Below are 19,056 nucleotides of genomic sequence, written 5' to 3' on the forward strand. Positions count from 1 at the left end.
CCTGGGGTGGAATGAGTGGTGGAGCAGAGCTCATTCTAAAGAGGAAGGAGCTTGAACCCCACTCTCCCCCTCAGTGCCTGGGATATTACTCATGAGGCTTTGGGGACAAGCCTTCAGCACTTGAACATTTTAGGAGTGCTTTCCAGGCCCAAATTTTAACAGCCCTGAGTATTTCGTGCATGCATAAGCTCCCTTCTCTCTAAGTGAGAGAAGGGAACAGGTTCTGAAAATTCTTCCTTAGGAACAGGTTCTGAAAATTGGATTTTGTGTGTGAATTTGCTTTGAATGGTGCACATTGGTTTTGCATTTCTCTCTGCAAGTTTAGCTTGCAGTGCATCAAGAGAAGACACCAGAAGCATAGGTGCTTGCCCTGTGCTCACAGGAAGGGTATCACGGTGGGGTGGGGGTGGGGGAGCAAGGTGCAGCCGTGACCAGAGCCAGGTCATGTCTCCCGGCAATGCCTTTTGTCATCCGTGTGGAAGTGTGCTGCGGTGTGTTCCCTGCAGCTCTGTTCTGTGCAAGGATTTGATGCTGTTTGCGTTACAAGAATCTCTGTCATGTCAGATATGGCACTGGGGTATGGTGAAAGTTGTATGGTCAGGATTCCGAACTCATATACAGAATCAGCTACAGTTAAAAATGATCAGCAGAGGAACTCTGTCTGTATTGAGTAAGCTAACCCTTCCTGGTACTTTCTCTTTCAGTTTTGGTGGTTGAAAAAGTCAGTGCACTCCATTGCTTCTAGGGCTCAGAACTCAGGGCTCAGAACTCAGGGCTCAGCTGGGCTTCCTCTTCTACCACAGGCTTCTAAGGAGGTTGGACAGCCACCTTGTAGAGATCAGGGCAGTACTTGGGCCTGGTGCTGCTGGAGGGTGACCTGCAAGCTCTTGGTGCTGTCAGTCCTCATATAGGCTGGCTTGCACTGGTGAGCCCAGCTCTTTGACCACACAGCGTCACCTCAGCAATGGGCTCCATTCTCAGAGTCTTGGGAGTAAATCAGCCCCATTATACTGGAAGGAGATTGGGGTCTTCCGATGATGAGGCTGGGTGCTGCACAGCTGTTCAGTTGTCTTGATCAGGAGCCATTGCAGACAGAGGAGGACAGAGCCCCTCTTACTCTCTGAACAACCAAGTGACCATCTTCATGGCATTCATACCATGTCAGGCATCGTAAGTGATTTGGGGGTGATTTGACATGTAGGGCAGATGATACAGTTTCCACATTACACAAGGGACTTGAGGGTATGAGAGGGAGTGCCTATGTGGTACCAGTCTCCCGTGGATACAAACCTCTACATCTTTAATTTATATAGTTTTGCCCCTGAGTTTGAGTCTACACTGGACAGGTGGATCAACTGGCACGTGGTTCTGTATCGAAGCCTTGAGATGCTTCGCTGTCATCCGCAGAAGGATTGTGTGAATGGACTTCCTCACTTAACTGGTGGTTTATGGCATCAAAATTATGTGGCTCCCCTCCCTGTTCCTGCTCCTGGGATGGCCAGGTCATCTCCTTCTCTTACAGGAACTTCAGACGCCAGGGAAAGAGGAGTTGTTTCAGTGAGTGCAGACCTACAGTGACGTGTTTCTCTCTTAAGGCATTTTGTATTTTTGTGCAGTATTTAAGTCACGAGAAAGTAAAGGCCAGGAATAATTGGCAAGCACTTTTGTGTCCACCACCTAGTTTAAGGAAAGAGAGCATATAAGGTTAAACGAGGTGTGATAGTGTACCCTGTTAGTCACCGCCATTCGGAATCGCACATTTATCTCCGTGCATATTTTATATTAACACAACGATCCATAGGAACACATATCACTTTGTGTATTTTAAAATATTCTACAATGACATTAGATTTTCCTGGAACTGATTGTTGTGTTCAATCCATAGGGTGTTGCGTGCTTCTAGAACGTATGTTTTTAGGATTACCTTGTCTAGTGCTATGACGGGCCTTCTCCTCTGCTGGAATTTCATTTGAGAAGGACGGATAACATTAGGCCCATCACATAGTATTACCTAGCTCTCTTAAGTGTTTTCCATACCCTTCTTACATACCTTCTGGCTTTCTTCCCAGGTGCCTTTCTTATTGGACCCTTTGAAAATGGCACTGCTGTTCTGGGCTAGGACTACATTTTCTCCTTTCCCTGGCCTTGCTGGGTTCTTATTAGCTCTGCAATTCTTTACTCTTTGTCAAACCAGATGGGATGTGGGGTTTTGTTTTGGTTTATTTTTAGGAACATCTCAGATACAGACACATGGTTTTCTTTTAGCCAGAAACCGAAATGGAGATGGGATTCTCGGCGAGTAAAAAGTATCGTGCAGATATTATATACAAATTAGATTCTGGGTACATGTGTTTCGGTGGTCATGGCCCACAGGGAAACTTTTAATGTCAGGTAAGTAAGGAAAAGGAGCCTCTGAGTCAAGAGACTTCCGTGTCAGACATCTGGAAAGCAGAGGGGTTTGGGCACGGGAAGTGCTCTCACACCTAAGGGATTGTTAAGAACACCCCACTCTCACTCATGGTGCCAGCTAGCCAACATTTTGTCCTGCTCTGCTGCATCCCCCGCCCCGTATGTAAACTGCTTACGACAACTGTGTAGCCCCTGCAGCTGAGGTCCACTGAGAAGTGGCCATGATCGAAAGGACCTCTTTCCCTTTGCTCTTTAGTAGCGCCCTGTGGGTTCTGGCTTCTGCCTCCTTTCCCACTTCTTTCCCACTTTCTTCATGGCTGTGTACTTGTGTTCTATGTGGGCACTCGGTGCCTTTCCACCTGTTCATAACTCCTTCCTCCTCCCTCCTGGGCCAGCTCGCTTCTCTTTCTCTTCCATATCTAATCTTGCAGAGGTCTGTTTAGGTGGGACTCTTCTTTAATTCTGCTGTTTTTGTGCCCCAGAGAGATTATGCTTTTCCCATAGCAACCCGAGCTTCTTCATAATAAACTTCACAGCCAGTACTGTTCAGCTGAGCTCCGTGAGTAAACAAAGTGTTAGGTGGGCACTGTGCTGGTGTCTCACAGTGACACTGATCATTGTTGGTCACTGAATACGCTGTGACTATCTTATTCATATGGACATCTGTCTTTCTAGAGGTGGGTTTTCCATTTGTCTGCAGCCTTTGAAAACCATCTTCCTCTCAGGTCCTTTCCTTCCTGGTGTTAAGATTAAAAAGGGAAACTATTTCTGGCCAACTCTAGTTACTTAGTAACTTGCTCTAACATAAAGGGTTGATGAGGAGGTGGAAGGCTGGCCAAGTATGAGTCTGGGTTTCCTATCCTTTCTCTTCTTCAGCCAAGAATGTTGCCAGCCACTCACAGGGCACTTCTGGAAACCCCTTGAGGGTAAGGAAAAGATGTATTTGATTTAAATAGACCAGGGGTTTCCTTTCAGTTTTCATAGTGTGAAGTGGTGTTGTGCCCCCGTAGAGTGCATGTATGTGATCACATGACAGCTGTGCACTGCTGGCACTCAGGGTTGAGATTCATGCTAAGGTCACTGAACCGCTGGTTAGGTGCCAGGCTAGTCAAGCCCCACAGCCCTTCTAGGTTCTCCCATCCGTAAGGTGCAGGTGAGTTGGTCTTTACGGCATTGAGCATTTGGGGCCTTTCTTGTTCTGATACTTGCTCGTTCTAAATCTTTCCTTCAGATAGTCAATTGATTGATTGACTTCTGAGAAACAATTGATTTCTCTTCAAAATCTGGTCAGGCAGATTTTGTCATTGCTCATTTGAGTATCTTCATTTTCTATTTCTTTGCCCCAAAGCAATGTCATCAGTTTAAGTCATTACAGTTTTTCTTTAACCTGGGCCGTGCCATCTTGTTACACACCCCAGCACTCTGGGAAACGTTGCCTCTTGTGCTCACCGGAGCCCCAGAGATGCTTCCTTCTGTGGAATGGTCATGCCCTGGCCACCATTGAAACATGCGTCTCTCCAGAAGGCCTTTGGAGTCCCTTCCTCCCCCGCCACCTCGCACGCGTGTAGACACTTGCAGGAAGCAGTTCTCAGAGCTCCCGACACTATGACCCAGCTGCTGACGTCGCAGTCCAACTGTTTGCTTGGACTTTACTAGCCTTCAGAGTGGAGGCTGCTTATTAGTGGTTGGATTAAATATTGCTTCTCTTTTTCTTTTCCCAAAGTAAATGCTGACCAAGGCTGAGTAAGTCACCTAATTGTGGCATTGAGAGGACCATTCAGCTGCTGTCCACTGCTCCCAAAGTGCCTTAATGGGGGTTTCCTGTCCTGTCCACTGACTCTCTCTCTCTGTCTCTCTCTGTCTCTCTCTGTCTCTCTCTGTCTCTCTCTGTCTCTGTCTCTGTCTCTCTCTCTCTCTCTCTCTCTCTGTTTCTCTCTCTCTCTGTGTCATGTTCATAAAAAATATTTTTGCACTTTGAACTTCACCATGGAAGCCCTTATCAAACTCAGGTTTAAAATTCTGAGATTTTTGTCAAGTGTGCCAGTACATTCCTATAATCCCAACACTCAGGGGGCTGAGGAGAAAGATTGTTTGGGGCCACACGCCAGACTTTGTTTCATAAGACACTGTCCCCTAAACAAATAAAGTTTGAGATTTCCATTAACAATGGAAATGGAAATCTTAGCTTAGTTGGCAGCCTAGTTGCTGCTGGCTGCTTAAAATTGAAATACACTGAAAATCTTCCTTCCCTGTTGGCTGAATATGGGCTTCAGCTCCAGCCATTCTGTTCATCCTGGAAGAAAATGTTTTAAATGTTATAGAACTGAAGAAAGGTTCATTATTGCCCAGCAGGAACAGGGCAGGGGAAGGAGATACTGAGGAAAGAGGCGAGCTGTGTGGGTCCTGAGGATGCTGGAGATGTTCTACATTTAACAGTTCTGACAATAGACTCTGTTGGTGGCATAAAGCTGTATATGAAACTGTAATGATCTCAACTGAAATAGCGTTCTGTGGATAAGTGTCAGTTGGTCTCACAACTCAGTCACCCAGTGCTCTGCCCTCAGACAGCCAGGGACCCTGTCGGATGGTGCAGAACTGCCTCCATTTAGTCACAATGGAGCCTGATTTTGATTCTTTCCTGGGCTCAAGATGTGCTACCCCAGTGCTGGCAATGGTGGGGGCAGCGGTGGGTGGCAGTTCCAGTCACACGCCAGCTATTGAAACCCCAGGGTGGAGGCTGCAGTGGGCAGCAGTCACACACCAGCTAACCAGGAAACCGCAGGGTGCCGCCCAGGTGAGGGGAGCTTTAGGGTTAGGTAGGTTAGGCAAGAGTCCATTTCCAACTTGGAGTATTTTGACTCAGAGTTAAATCTCTCTGCATCTGGGCAACAGCCAAGCTTGCTGGGTGGGGGGCCAGTATTGGCGTTATCTGAAGGCTTTAAGGTTGTAAGTTAGAGACCAAGATGTGTTCATAACAAAGATTTTGAAGATTGGAGATAAATTAACTATACTAACAAAAGAAATGAAAACAAGGCAGCATGTGCTGTGTTCCAGGACATCTACATTTCTCTTCCTTCTTACATTTATAATAAACACAGGAGTCTACAGGAACTATGCCCACCAGAAGACTGGCATATAATTATAGCAGCATATGCTAAATTCAGTGACAGGTGTGGATGAGGATGAACTTAGCTCATAAACCTCGGAATAGCACCGGCAAGACTTCCTTACTTGAGACACCTGCACACTGTTCCTACTAACCCTGGCTGTGGTGCAGTGCAGAGATGTCCGTGTATGGCCACTATCTCAGAGATCTCTTTTTATGTGGATGTGTGCATTTGGAGGTCAGCCAGTCTTGGTTGTCATTCTCAGGAACACAGTCCACTTCTTTGCAACAGAGCCTTTCACCAAGGTTTATGGTCACCAGGCTTGACTCTCTTGGCCTGAGAGTTTCAGGGCTACTTCTGTCTTTGCCTACCTACCCAGTTTGGGAGCCTGGGGAATTTTAAGTGTGAGTCATTGTGCCTGGATGAATTCTGGAGTTGGAATAAGTTCTTCATGCTTGCAAGCTAAGCACTTTACCAACAGAGCCATCCCCAAGCCTAAGAAGAGGATGTGAAGGGTTCTCTTATGTTGTAGAGGGGCACAGAGTCAGCACATGCTGCTGTACCCACGCAGAGGCCAGAGGATGACGGCTCGGGAGTTGGCTTCCTCCTTGCACCACATTTTTGAGGTAGGGTCTTTCTTATTGTTTCTGCAGCTGAAACACACAGGGCGCTTTGTTCTGTTTCTTCTTTAATGCCAGATGTAGTGGCCCACACCTGTAATCCCAGGAATAGGAAAGCAAGGGGAATCAGGCAGGACACAGCAGCAGGACAGAGAGACTGCCTTAAACCTGAGGCTGTCTGATGAAGAAAGTCCTTTCAACAGAAGCAGACTGTAAACTACGCTTGTGATAGGTCAGACATCCAGAGACTGCACATGGAGTACCAGTGAGATAGGCTCGGCCCACAGGGGGCTGGTAGAGTGGGGTTCCTTAGGAATTCAGGACAGGAAAGGCCATGTGAGGAAGATACCAGTTTCCTTCAGTAATGCTGTGAGATCCTGATGGGGACAATGGGGCTAGGCTTCACCCGCCTTGGGCAGTTTGGCCCTGAGCCACTTACAGACCTGCGGGGGAAGCTGATGGTTGCGATGGTCCATCTGTCCAAGGTTGTTGTGAAGATCATAATAGTCACAGCGTATGAAGAGACCTCCATACTAGTGCATACTTGAAAATGATGTGATCTACAAGATAAAGAAGGTCGCTGCTTTCCTCCATATCTCCCATAGAGTAAAATGAAACCTGCAAAGGAAGCAAGTCTTCACAAAGCGATTAGTTCCAGAAAACCTGTGGCAGTCACTACATTAAAATGGTGACGGTGAATCACGGCAGCCAGTGTTTGTCCTGGGCTCCATATTTACTGCCACACATGCATTCTCACTCACTTCTGACCTAAGAAGCAGGTGCCAAGGGCTGGGGAGATGTAGAGCCAGAGTAATGTACAGCTTGAAACTGGAGATCTAGGATCCAAGTTCAAATCCCCTGCTTCCCAAGAACCAGGGAGCAGTTGGTTTTCTCCTTAACAGAGGAGCCAGACATCCAGAAGTATAAGTATTAGGGCATGTGTCCTAAGATGCACATGGCAGCCTGCCTGTGGCCTGGGCTGAGTTGGGAGCATCTGTGCCATGCCCTGACGGGAGCACCCGAGCCCGTGCCCTGTGTGTTTAGGAAGTTCTGTTTACATTTATTTCCCATCCAGCAGTGATCAACCTTAGAAAACCAGAGTCTCGCTTGACAGAACATATTTGTTGGGATCCACTTTGAACTCAGAATAAGCTAAACACGATTAATTGAACTATGATTGTTAGTTAAACAAGGCGGCTTGGAGGTCATTGTCGACAGAGCAGTGGATTGTTAGGTACCTGAGCCAACTGCTCAGAAACTTCCTTAAGACCGCGGTGGTCCAGCTCGAACCCTGATCCCACTAGACATTAGCTATCTAACCATAGGTGAGCTCACGTCTTAGGTAAGTTACTCACTCAGTCTTCTGCATCTCCATTTCCACTTTATCTTAAGATGCATTCCCATCAGTTTTAATGTCCTGTGTGATGTCTGTCTGCATGTGCGTATGTGCACGTGAGTGCAGATTTCTTGTAGGCCAGATGCATGGGATCCCCTCTGGATGAGCCGCCGGATGTGGGTGTTGGGAGCCAAACTCCAGTCCTTTGTAAGGCCCGCTTGAATACACTCTTAACCTGCCAAGCCAGTGCTCCAGCACCTCCGATTCTTCATTGGGCAGGCATGACTTAGGATAAGGTATTAGAGCGTGACTCTAACACTTGATACAGCCATCAGCATGTGTAAGTGACGTCTGTCTCAGGGAAGTACCGTTGTTCCAGCTCTACGATTGAAAGGAAAGAAGGTTTTAAGAATCTCTCCTGTTTCTTGTCTATTGAAGAGTTAAACAAAACCCTATGGTTGGAAAGCTAAAGCAGTATTGTTCTCTCATGCATTGCCAACAGTGGTTTTTGTTTTTAACTCCTGGTGTGATAATTTTAGCTTATACTCTGAGGTTATCCTCTACCCTAGAAGACTTCTGTACTCTCTTAGAACCTCATGCTTCCCTCTGTGGAAGTGAAGCAAATAAATGTTTAGCAAAGGAAAGGAAACTGGGCAAAGAGAAAAAGCGGGGGTGGGATCGGCTGATGGGGACACCAGCGTGGAAGTCCCAGCAAGAGCGTGTGCTGCCTAAGTTCATGCAGTGGGGACCCTGGGCCGCCTTGAGTGACAACACATGTTTTTTCCATGACACCATGCAGCTTGGCCAAAGAAACAACTGTTTTATTTTGTTGTGTTGTGTTGTGTTTGTTTGTTTGTTTTGCACATTTGTCAGTGTGTGTGGCGGTCTGAGAGTAACTGGCAGGAGCCCATTCTTTTCCTTCTACTATTTGGAGTCCAGGAACCAAACAGGTCCTCAGGCTTAGCAACAAGCATCTTTACTTGGTTTCTCCGGCCCCTAGACACTGCTTTATTGTGAGCAGTCTAAGGCCAACCTGGCTGTTCCCGTAGCATACTGGTTTGAGTCTGTATTTTACCTAAGACTCAGAGCTGCCACTGTATGGGGTCTTAGAAATGCCAGGAGTCATTGCTAGGTATTTGACACAAGTGAGAAATTTGAGGTTTGGTTTCCATAGCTAGAGACATGGAACAAGAAACCCATGTCCTATACCCAAAGCTCAGTGACCCAGGCTGAGTCCACCCAAGGGTCCGGGTTCTGGTTGACGTCACAGGGATAATGTTCACAATCTGCTGTTAAGTCAGGAGCAGACTTTGGAAAGACTGCTCTATACTATACTAAACAGGGCAGGAACTATAATATAACTCTCAAGTGTATTAATTGAAAACACATGAAGGACTTTTTTGTATGTCAGACTCTGGGCAATACAAAAGAAGGAACAACAACAGTTCCACCCTCAAGGGCATGACACTCTACCAGATGAGGAAGTCAGGTGAGAGCTAAAACATAGCCGTTACCATAGTAAAGCCTTTTACAGCCACCATGGAGCACAGGAAGGAGGCGTTCCTGCTTGCGTGGACAGGGAGCAGGGAGGGCGTCTATGAGAGACAAGGAGACAGAGACCACAGAAGCCCAGGGTAGCCAGGTGGGAAGGGAGGGCTTCCCCCAGAGACAGGTCAGAAGAGGGACCTCAGTCCAGGCTGCAGTCATAGCCAGCATATGTGGCAAAGTCTCACAGAAATGCATTTCTCAGGAACCATCAGTGGTGGACCAGAAATTACTGGCTCACATTTGCCAGGAAGTTGAGTTATATTTAGGCTATTTTTGAAGTAAACTGAATGTTTGGCTTTTATTTAAAAAAAAAAAAAAAAAAGTTGATACTAGTATTGAATAAAATTCATTTCTCTACCCGTGTTCAAATTGTATTTGCGATTTTTTTCTTCTATGAACATACTGTATACTTCTTCGGAGTAATTGCTACATTCCTACAAGGTAAACACTACAGTATCCTCCTTAGGTAAAACAGTCTGTTGAAAATATGATTCTCCAACCAACCACCTAAGCATGGGGGTGGGAAGACGGCTTAGTCAAGGGTTTACTGTGTCTGGTCCTCAGCACACACAGGAAAAAACCTGGCATGGCGGCCCATGGTTGCAATCCCAGTTCTGGGGGAAAGAGACAGGGCAGTTATGGGGGCTCGACGGCCAAGCCAGTCTAGCCAAAACACTGAACAGGTTTTGTGAAAGAGCCTGTCTCAAGAAATAAAGGTGACAAACAATTGAGGAAGAGAACCTAGTGTCTGTCTGTCTGTCTCTGTCTTTCTCTCACACATACATACACTCTACCCCCGCCCTCCTTCTCTCTCTCTATCTATCTCTATCTCTGTCATATATATACACACACCACCACCACCACTACCCTCTTTCTCTTACACACATGTGTACATATAAACCACACATACCACATACTCACTCTCTCTCTCTCTCTCTCTCTCTCTCTCTCTCTCTCTCTCTCTCTCTCACACACACACATACACACACAGACACACAGACACACACGTGCATGCAAGCGCACACACACCCATCGCATGCACCCCGTGACTTTCACAATCTCCTCTGTTTTGTAGGACTAAGTAGTAAAGCCTGGTGGCTGTGATCATTCTTTCACTCAAGCCTTGGCCCCTCTTTCTTCAGGTGCTAGATTCAGGATGAGTTACTTAGCTAGGCTGAGCCTGCTTCCCTGGAGATTACAGTTGTAAGAATCAACATGGAGACACCCTGTGGTGGAGCTGCGTCCTCCAGTTGACTTTTATAACCACAACTCAGGAGGCCTTATCTAATATTTCAAGCCCTGCCCACCCTCAGCTCACCACCAGTGAGCAAACAAAAAGGTAAAGGGTTTTTAGCTGTTGTTTATTGCTGTTAAAATTTAACCTTGGTTAAGATTCGGAGAACCATTTCTTCGGTTTCCGAGGCATATCTTGAAGTAAGGGATTTAGTTTTATAAACAAACATACTATTACCTTGAAAGCCGTCTTACCTCCCTCCCCCCCCCCCACACCACCACACACACACCTCTTTACATGGATGATTTCTGCTCACAAGGTCACCCAGTACACTCTTACCAGGGACATCTGTCTTAAGTGGCTGCTGAGGCGACTTGCCCTTTTGGTAAAGGTGTTACTGTAAGACTGGCTGCTCTCAGAGAACCCCAGTGAGATGTCCTGAGGTCTCGCCTGAACAGAGCTTTGCACACTGCAGTGCTAGCATTAGGTGTACACAAAGTTATTGCAGAAGACAAACAGGATTTAGGGCAGAGCTGCCTGAGGAAAGCCAGAGTGAAATCCCAACACGTTGGGTGATTTGCTCAGAGTCGAGGTGGTTGTCCTGCTGAGGTCCCTTAACCAGGGACCTCCTCTCACCCTGCAGAACCAGGCAGGAAGCATTTAGTAGCCTGATTGCCATTCTGTCTTCATGGAGAAACACAGCAAAGGGACTGGCAACCTCATCTCCAGAGCTCTCTGTGTGTTAAAGCAGAAACAAGCTGCCTTTTGGAGAACGTTTGGAGGGTCAGAGCACAGTTGAAGACTTGCCAGGTTTAGATGAGAACACATTGTCACTGACCATTTCAAGCCACGCTTGAGACTCTGGACAAAGCTCCCATCTGGGATGTGAGGGTGCTGTGCACTCTGCTGTATAATTTTAGCCGTTCTTGGTCATTTCTTTCCCATGCGCCTTGGCAACGTAGTAAAGCAGAGCCCAGTAGAAGAATCATAAACATCTCCTTGGACTGCAGCATCCTGCAGTTTCAGTCTCGGTTTGGTTGTCCTATTAGCCGGAAAAGGGATTTTACTTTTTCACGGAAGGAGATGCAGAGTTGAAAAGCAGAGTTAACAGTAGCAGGGAAAGGAAGAATTCTAACTTCTCCCTCCCGAAAGGTCAGGAAAAGATGGAAAGAGAGCGCATCCTACTTTTAAATTCTTAGAGAGCTGGAGAGATGACTCAGTGGTTAAGAGTACAAACTGCCAAGTTCAATTCCCAGAATCCACATTGGACACCTCACAACAACCTGCAACTCCAGCTTCAGGAGGCTTAATACGTCTGATTACAGAGGGCACCGGCATCATGTACATGTACAGATGTGTACACAGACTCGCACATATACACACAAAATTAAATAAAGGCTAAAATAAAGAATCTTAAAACATTTAAATAAAGATGTGGCAGAGAGTGAAATAGCTTAGTTGGTAAAGTGCTTCCGGCACTAGCCTGAGGACCCCAGCATCCAACAGCAGATTTCCCTAGGTGGCACACACACATGCACACATACATACATAAACACACACTTACATAGACAAACACACATGCTCATACATGCACACATAATCACACTCACACACATAGACACACACATAGACACACACACAGGCTTCAGGTGGTTGTCAGGTACATGCGAAAGGCTCCACTCGTCCAGGCCCCCTTTTCTGGAAGAGCACAGAGCTCAACCAGGCCTGGGCGTTCGTTACCAGAGTTCTCTGAACACACAACCTGGTTATCTTAGAGACGAAGCTTTAGTAAAACCAACCATTAAGCTTCACATCCAAGGATAAACCTCAGGGCCCAAGGGCAAAAAGAACAGATTCTGATAACGTTTAGAAAGCAAATTTGGACTCTGGCTTCTCCAAAGTATCTTATAGAAAACAGCATCTAGAACAGTTCCAAACCGAGCATGCTGTCCGTAAGTAGCAAGTTTGAGGTGCTTGGGAACTTGGAAGATACTGCATGTGTGTCCCTAAATTCATGTTGTGACCCGAACCCCAAGTACCATGGAATGTGGGTTTTAGAGACAGGGCCTTTAAGAAAAAGATAAAGTAAGATGAGGGCACTGTGGGAGGCCCTAGCATCCTTGTAAGATGGGTTAAGCTATGCAGAGATGCACCAGGATAGTAGGCCACCAGGAGCTGAGAACAGAGGCCTGGGGAGAACCCTTCATCATGGACGTTGGTCTCCATGATCACAGGAAAATGAATTTCTGTTACTACAGACACCTCTCTTTGGTATTTTATTACAGCTGTTCTGGGAAACTAATATAGGCAGTGTCTGCAGATCACAGCGCCACCATGGACTTGAGCTGACTGTCCCGTGCTTTTGCTTTTCCAGAACTGGGGATGAACCTGGGCTAGGCAGGGACTGCACCACTGAGCTATACCCAATGGCCTTTCTTCATTTTAACTACACATGCATGCAGGTGCCCTCAGAGTCCATGTGGTTGCTGGAAACTGGAAGAATGGTGCATGCTCCTAACTACTGAGCTTCTCTTTAGTTCTTATTTTGAACAGTTTCGCTAAGTTGCCCAGACTGGCCTCGAACTCATTTTGCAGCTAAAACTAGCTTTGCACTGAGTATCCATCCTCCTGCTTCCATCTCCTGCCCAGCTCTTCCTTGTTGTAAAGAAGGCACTTCAGCTCCAAGATACTTTCCTGTGCACTTGTGAATGGAATGGCCTCTCAATAAAGCATCAAGAACTTTTTTGTTTCCAAAAGGTAGGCAGAGACGTAACTAAAGCCATTTGGAAAGAGAAGCATGCACCCTGAACACCAAGAAGAAAAACCAACAGGAGCTGGGTGTCATTGAAATCCCTGGTGGTGGTACACACTTAATCCCAGCACTCTGATCACAGAGGCAGGCAGCCTCCACCAGACAACCAGAGCAGCCAGGCCAAACATGCAGGTGCTCTCTCCTTTTCTTAATAAAATGTGAAAATAAATAAACAATCAAAAACCCAAGAAATGAAATGATGGCAGGGCCACAGAGCAGAGCAGAAGGAAACGTCTGATAAATTGGCAGAACATACATAGGACGTTGTGAGAAAGATCCCCCCAGTCCCCAGAACAACGATGGACTCCCTAATCAGTGGCATTTAAGGTGGCTGGTTAAACAGTTAGAAAACGATAAAATTAAATGCATTCCTCGTACCACAAATAAAACCAGCGGCTCAGAAACCTAAAACAAATTGGGAAATTCTCCATGCCCGAGAAGGGAAGGGTATACAGGCATGAATTCTTCCATTCAGTGAGGGTATACAAGACTTTATGACTGCAGATTCAACACAGAGAGAGAGGGAGGGAGGGAGGGAGGGAGGGAGGGAGGGAGGGAGGGAGGGAGGGAGGGAGAGGGAGAGAGAGAAGAACCTTGAGAGAGAGAGAGAGAGAGAGAGAGAGAGAGAGAGAGAGAGAGAGAGAGAGAGAGAGAAGAACCTTGAGAGCTGCCTGTGAGGAGGTTAGAATAAGGGAAGAGTTGGAGGAGACTGGGTAGGAGGTGGGTGCTTCTGACCTTCAGAGCACAGGAAGTGTTTTCTGGATTTGAACAAAGCTCTGGGGATGTCGCTGAGGACTGACAATGAATGGAGCAGATAAGCCTAACCCTGGAGGTGGGAGTTATACCCGAACACGTTTTGAGCAAAAATGGAAATGAATCCAAGAATTTTGCATATAAAACCAACCATGCAGTTTTACAACATGTTGCTTTTCTCTGTTAATTTTGGGCCACTAGGGCAGAAGGGCTCTCAAAGGTCTTTGTCACTAAGGGGAAGCTACCTGGTGACTCTGGAGAACATCTTGGGGTGAAATAAAATTCCCCAGGGTGGGGTTCTATATGTTACAGGCAGCCCATCCCATGCAGGTCATCAATTTGGTGGTGGCTCTGCCTGGATTTGGGGAGTTAGCCACGCTGATCTCCACCATCTTAGTTTCTTAACCTGAAGCTTTCAGAAGAGGCAACTCTTTTTCTCTTGTGTTTAAGTACCTACCTCTTAGCAAAATGTGACTGTAACATCTGGGTGCTCCTTGACCCTGTTTTGTGGATAACTAGCCATCTTCCTTAGCCTTTGGGTGTTCCATGCCCACTGTGTTTATTTCTTCAACCTCCTCCATTCTCCTGCTTTTTATTCTAAAAGGAGCTAATGGGTCAATTAAAATACTTAGCTGGTAAGTAACATCATTCAATATCATTTCAATAACTCAGATGTCAGCAGACTGTCAGGTAAGAAGACCATCACAGGCAATATATAAATACATAAACAGGGTAGCCCAGGCTGGACTCCAGCCTGAGGTCTGTGGTCTTAACCTCCTTCCTGAGTACTGGCATTGTGGGTGTGTGCCACTGTGCTGTGTGTGCCTTTGGGCGATATGTGTATGGAGGTGTGCACATGCCACAGACCAACTTTGTGGAATCTCTTCTGTCCTCCCTTTACCAGAGTTCCAGGGATCAAACTCAGGTTACCCAAGCTGTGTGACAAGTTCCTTTCCCGATGAAGCCATCCCGCTAGCCCGTGATGTATATTGTTATATTGTTGCTTTAGGTTTTGTGTGAATAGGAAGATTTAAAGTGGAATAAAGCAACATGTTTTAATCTAAAACTGTGTTCTGAGCCTTCCCTGGGTCAACAGGCCAGGGGCGCTGCTCTCTGGCTGGAGTCCTGTGATCCGGACTGGAGAGTCACTCTCCCTCTGGTCAGTACTGTGGAGGGGTTCTGGTCATTTGCCCTCACTTACTGTGAGTTCATTAACAGTTTTTCACCTTTCTTATTCGCCTCTCTCGCTCTCTCTCTTTTCTTTCTGCTTCCAGTTCTCCCGCCAGTGCTGGTTCCGAGGCACAGCGAGTACAATCCTCAGCACAGCCTTCTGGCTCAGTTCCGCAACCTGGGACAAAATGAGCCTCACATGCCACTGAACGCCACGTTCCCAGACTCTTTCCAGCAGCCCAACAGCCACCCGTTCCCCCACTCCCCCAACAGCAGCTACCCCAACTCTCCTGGCGGCAGCAGCAGCACCTACCCTCACTCCCCGACCAGCTCAGACCCAGGCAGCCCTTTTCAGATGCCAGGTAAGAGGGCGTATCCAGAGATTGGGGATGGGGTGTTTGGGGGAGGTAACTGGGCGTGGCCTGCAGGAAGGCAGTCTGATCCCCGAGCAAGCATCCCCCTGCCCCCAGCCCGTGCTTCAGAACAGCATTGTAGAGAGAGGAGTCTCACAGCCCAGATAAGGGACGGCCTGTTTGATTCCTGCTGCATTTGCCCCTTGTTTTCAAACGTTTTGAAACAGCTGCATCCTTCTGGGAATGGCATGGTTGTTCCAGCCTCTGCTCTTCATAAAAGAAAGAGCGAAAACGCCATGTTACACACAGTGCCAGTTCTGAGAAGCGGCTCCGACATCGAAGAGCCCTTGCTGTCAATGCAGACTTGGAAGAGCTGTTTTCTGAGCGGCCACAACTCCCATTTAATTAGATTCATTTAACCAGTGATGTAATCCCATCAAGCCTGTACTTTTAACAAGGGATTGTAACAGACATGCTGGAGACCATCTGCTGTTTAACTTAGCAGAGACAGAACCAGCTATTTTCCTGTTGTAGTCATAATGGATGCTGTAATAGTTATCAAAATACGTGATTAATTAGAACGGTCTAGCTTTCAAATTGCAGGTTAGTAAACAAGCAGCTCAAATATTAGTGCCAGAGTCCTTGCCAGTCAACAGAAAAAGGATCGGATGAGCAGAAGACGAGCTTGGATCTGGGTATTTTGTGAGGGAAGATGACTGGGCAGGCAGGCATGCTTATGGAACCACTTAAAGTGCTTTAGGTTAAATTGCAATTCAGCATCCATGTTGAACCTTCGGAAATTGAAGGGTGGTCCACACTTTTTGCTGCTGCTTTTTTTCTTTTTTAATAATTACTCTTATTTTTCAACCTGTTAATTTTGCATTATATCTTTCTGTTTGGGATGGAGATAGGAGAGAGATTATTTTAATAACCAGACGAACAACACTCAATGGTTTCCTATCTACCCATTCCCTGGCAAGCCTGTTGAGTCAGATGGATGGGTTGGTGGTGGCAGGGTTCATTTCAGAGGACTTGAGCAGGGGCAACCCCGGGCAAGCCCCAGTGAAGGGAATCAGAGACTATTGCTAGAATTCACTCTTGTCCGTGGCTGCCAGGGTTCAAAGCACCATTGAGAAGAGCAAAGAGACCGGGCACGCACTAGTGAAGATAGAGCTAAGAGAAAAGGTGCGCACTAGCGGAGATAGAGCTAAGAGAAAGGGCGCGCACTAGCGGAGATAGAGCTAAGAGAAAGGGCGCGCACTAGCGGAGATAGCGAACTAGCGGAGACACCCGAACACGATCAGTAAAGACCTGGCCACTCCGAGCCCTGTCGGTGTAAACTCATCGGCTTCTGTTGAGAACAGCCTCCTGGTTTTGTTCCTGGCTTGAGCAAAGTAGACTTAACCTTACAGCTGCAGCAAGAAGCTGGAGTGTGGAGAGGGCAGACTGAGAAGTGCAGGAAAGTACCTGGAGCCTGCCTGGCTCTCTGCTCCTTAGCAGCTAGGCTAAGATTCTGCCAGGGTCGGGGTGGCGGCAATTGCCAGGGAGCCTTGAAGGAGCAGTTTGTTATTTGGGGTCCACAGTTGCCCCTAAGTATCTACCCAAGCATTTATGAACTCCTAAGGTAAATTTCCATTCTCAAGGCTCTGCCGTACATACTGGGTGGGCAGACAGGCCAATGAGGAACCTGGTTTTCTGAGTCCTGTAAGAAAATACCAATCTTGCATTAATGTGTGTGGTTTCAGTAATCTCGTTACTTATTAGAAACTGTTCAGAGAAGACCTATGTAAATTCTAAAGCAGAAGACAGCTGAGCTAAACTGATTTCATTCCTACTATTCTGTTATTGGGGATTTTTAGGCTAGTCATTGCTTACATGGTTATGGTGAAGGTAGTCCTAAGAGATTGCTTAAAGTCATGGGAAACCAAAGTCTCAATTAGCAGGCCATAACAAACCCAGACAGTAAATTCCTGCCCAGATGTTTAATGTCAGAGGCCTGGGAAGAAGTTTCCCGTTACTAAGTCTTGTCAGGCAGTTTAGTTACAGTGGTGAAACCAAACTAGCCTGCCGCATGAGAGTGTGCACACGTGTTCTTCTCAGTGGATTTAGAGGGGCCATGATCCTGGAGAGTCATGGTGGCTCCGGGTGCCCACTTACGGCTTGTGTTTCTTTTCACTGAGATGTCACTGGGAACAAAGTTTGGGGCTGTGATCATTTTCTGAAACTGTACCTTAAGTCCAATGTCTTTAGCCATCTCATCCTTTGTGGAGGGGTAAGGGTTTGTGGCTGAGGCAGGGTCTGATGTAGCCAAGGCTAGCCTTGACTTCTTCTTCATCCTGCCTCTGCTTCCCACCTGCCAGGATTGCAGGCATACACTACCACATAAGCCTGCTCGTTAAAAGGGCTGATTCAGCTTGAGTGCTTAATACTCAGGGAAGCAGGGGCAAGCAGAGCCCTGGGGCTCACTGGTCGAGCAGCCTAGCCTGCTGAAGAGTTTCAGGCCATGGAGAGTCCTTGCTTCCCCCCCAAAAGGTGAGAAGCTGGTTAGATGGCTCAGTGGGTAAAGACACTTGTTGCTATTGTGAAAACCTGAATTTAGTCCCTGGAACCTACATGTTGGAGAGACCTAACTCCCCAAGTTATGCTCTGATCCTCCCCCATGTTCTCCCCCCCCCAATAAGTAAGTCCAAAGTTATCTTCTGACCCCCTACATACATGTACACACACATGCATCTGCATACACAAAGACTCTCAACACAGAACAGAATATATGCCTGACACATGTATTTTCTTTTTCTTTAAAACTTTGTAGCTGACACACCTCCACCTGCTTACCTGCCTCCTGAAGACCCCATGGCCCAGGATGGCTCTCAGCCCATGGACACGAACATGATGGCACCTCCACTGCCCGCTGAAATCAGCAGAGGAGGTAAAGTCGGTTGCTGCTTCTCCCTCCTAGAGTTTATTGTCTGCAGGTCCAAGGGTTACTTTCAGTCATACAGACCTTCCAAAAGTAGCTGTTTATGAAACATACAAAAATCAGTTGTTGTTGTTGTTGTTGTTTTAAACCTAAGGGAAAGAATTCTCTAGAACCCAGCCCTTTGCTTAAACTCTGTCACAATCTCATAAGAGATCTCAGATTCAATACATATTGAATGTATTTTCAATAGCTTACGAAATGGCCTTAAGCATCCTCCTGCCATTTTGTACTAGCAAGTTAAGTGAGGCTAAGTCTCAGCATTGGCGATTAGAAAACCAAGCTGTGGCCAACTCTGAAGCCAACCAAGCAAGCTGTTCATCCATCGGTGCTGAATATTAAGCCGGCGTTTATTATTTATTTTAAAAATGAGCAAGTGTATCTATCTCATTAGCATGCTAATTTGCTTTTACCTTTTGTAAATGGTTACATGATGTAAACAAAGAACCATTTAGAAATATATTTATATGTGATTTAGTATCAATAAATACGTGATTTGTATAGCTGTTTCATGTACCTGTATACATATGAGGTTATTGGAGAGCTCTTGGGCATGAAGAGCTAGAGGGGACAATGGCGAGGCCTATGTTACATAACATAGTCCTTTATTTAGATGGCCATGTGTTCAGGTCTTCAGTCATTAATAACTTGGGATCGGTGCTGCAAGAATTGTCTTTTTAAGGGCCAAGGGGAAACAGGCCATCCACAGGACTGCAAAGCAGACTTCCCACGGGTGA

At 46.6% G+C, this 19,056-nt stretch overlaps 1 protein-coding gene across 6 annotated transcripts in view; it reads left to right on the top strand.

The window, feature by feature from the left end:
* Positions 1-19,056, top strand: part of Smad1 (SMAD family member 1) — a 60,603-nt gene that overhangs the window by 27,378 nt on the left and 14,169 nt on the right. For all 6 annotated transcript variants that reach the window (XM_021169555.3, XM_029480553.2, XM_021169558.3 and 3 more), the window contains exons 3-4: positions 15,094-15,351; positions 18,155-18,271. In XM_021169555.3, coding sequence (XP_021025214.1) covers positions 15,094-15,351; positions 18,155-18,271 — 375 coding nt within the window. The remainder of the gene's footprint in view (positions 1-15,093; positions 15,352-18,154; positions 18,272-19,056) is intronic.

The sequence above is a fragment of the Mus caroli genome, unplaced genomic scaffold (assembly GCF_978045245.1).
Source record: "Mus caroli unplaced genomic scaffold, Mus_caroli_1 scaffold_10, whole genome shotgun sequence".
Lineage (NCBI taxonomy): Eukaryota > Metazoa > Chordata > Mammalia > Rodentia > Muridae > Mus > Mus caroli.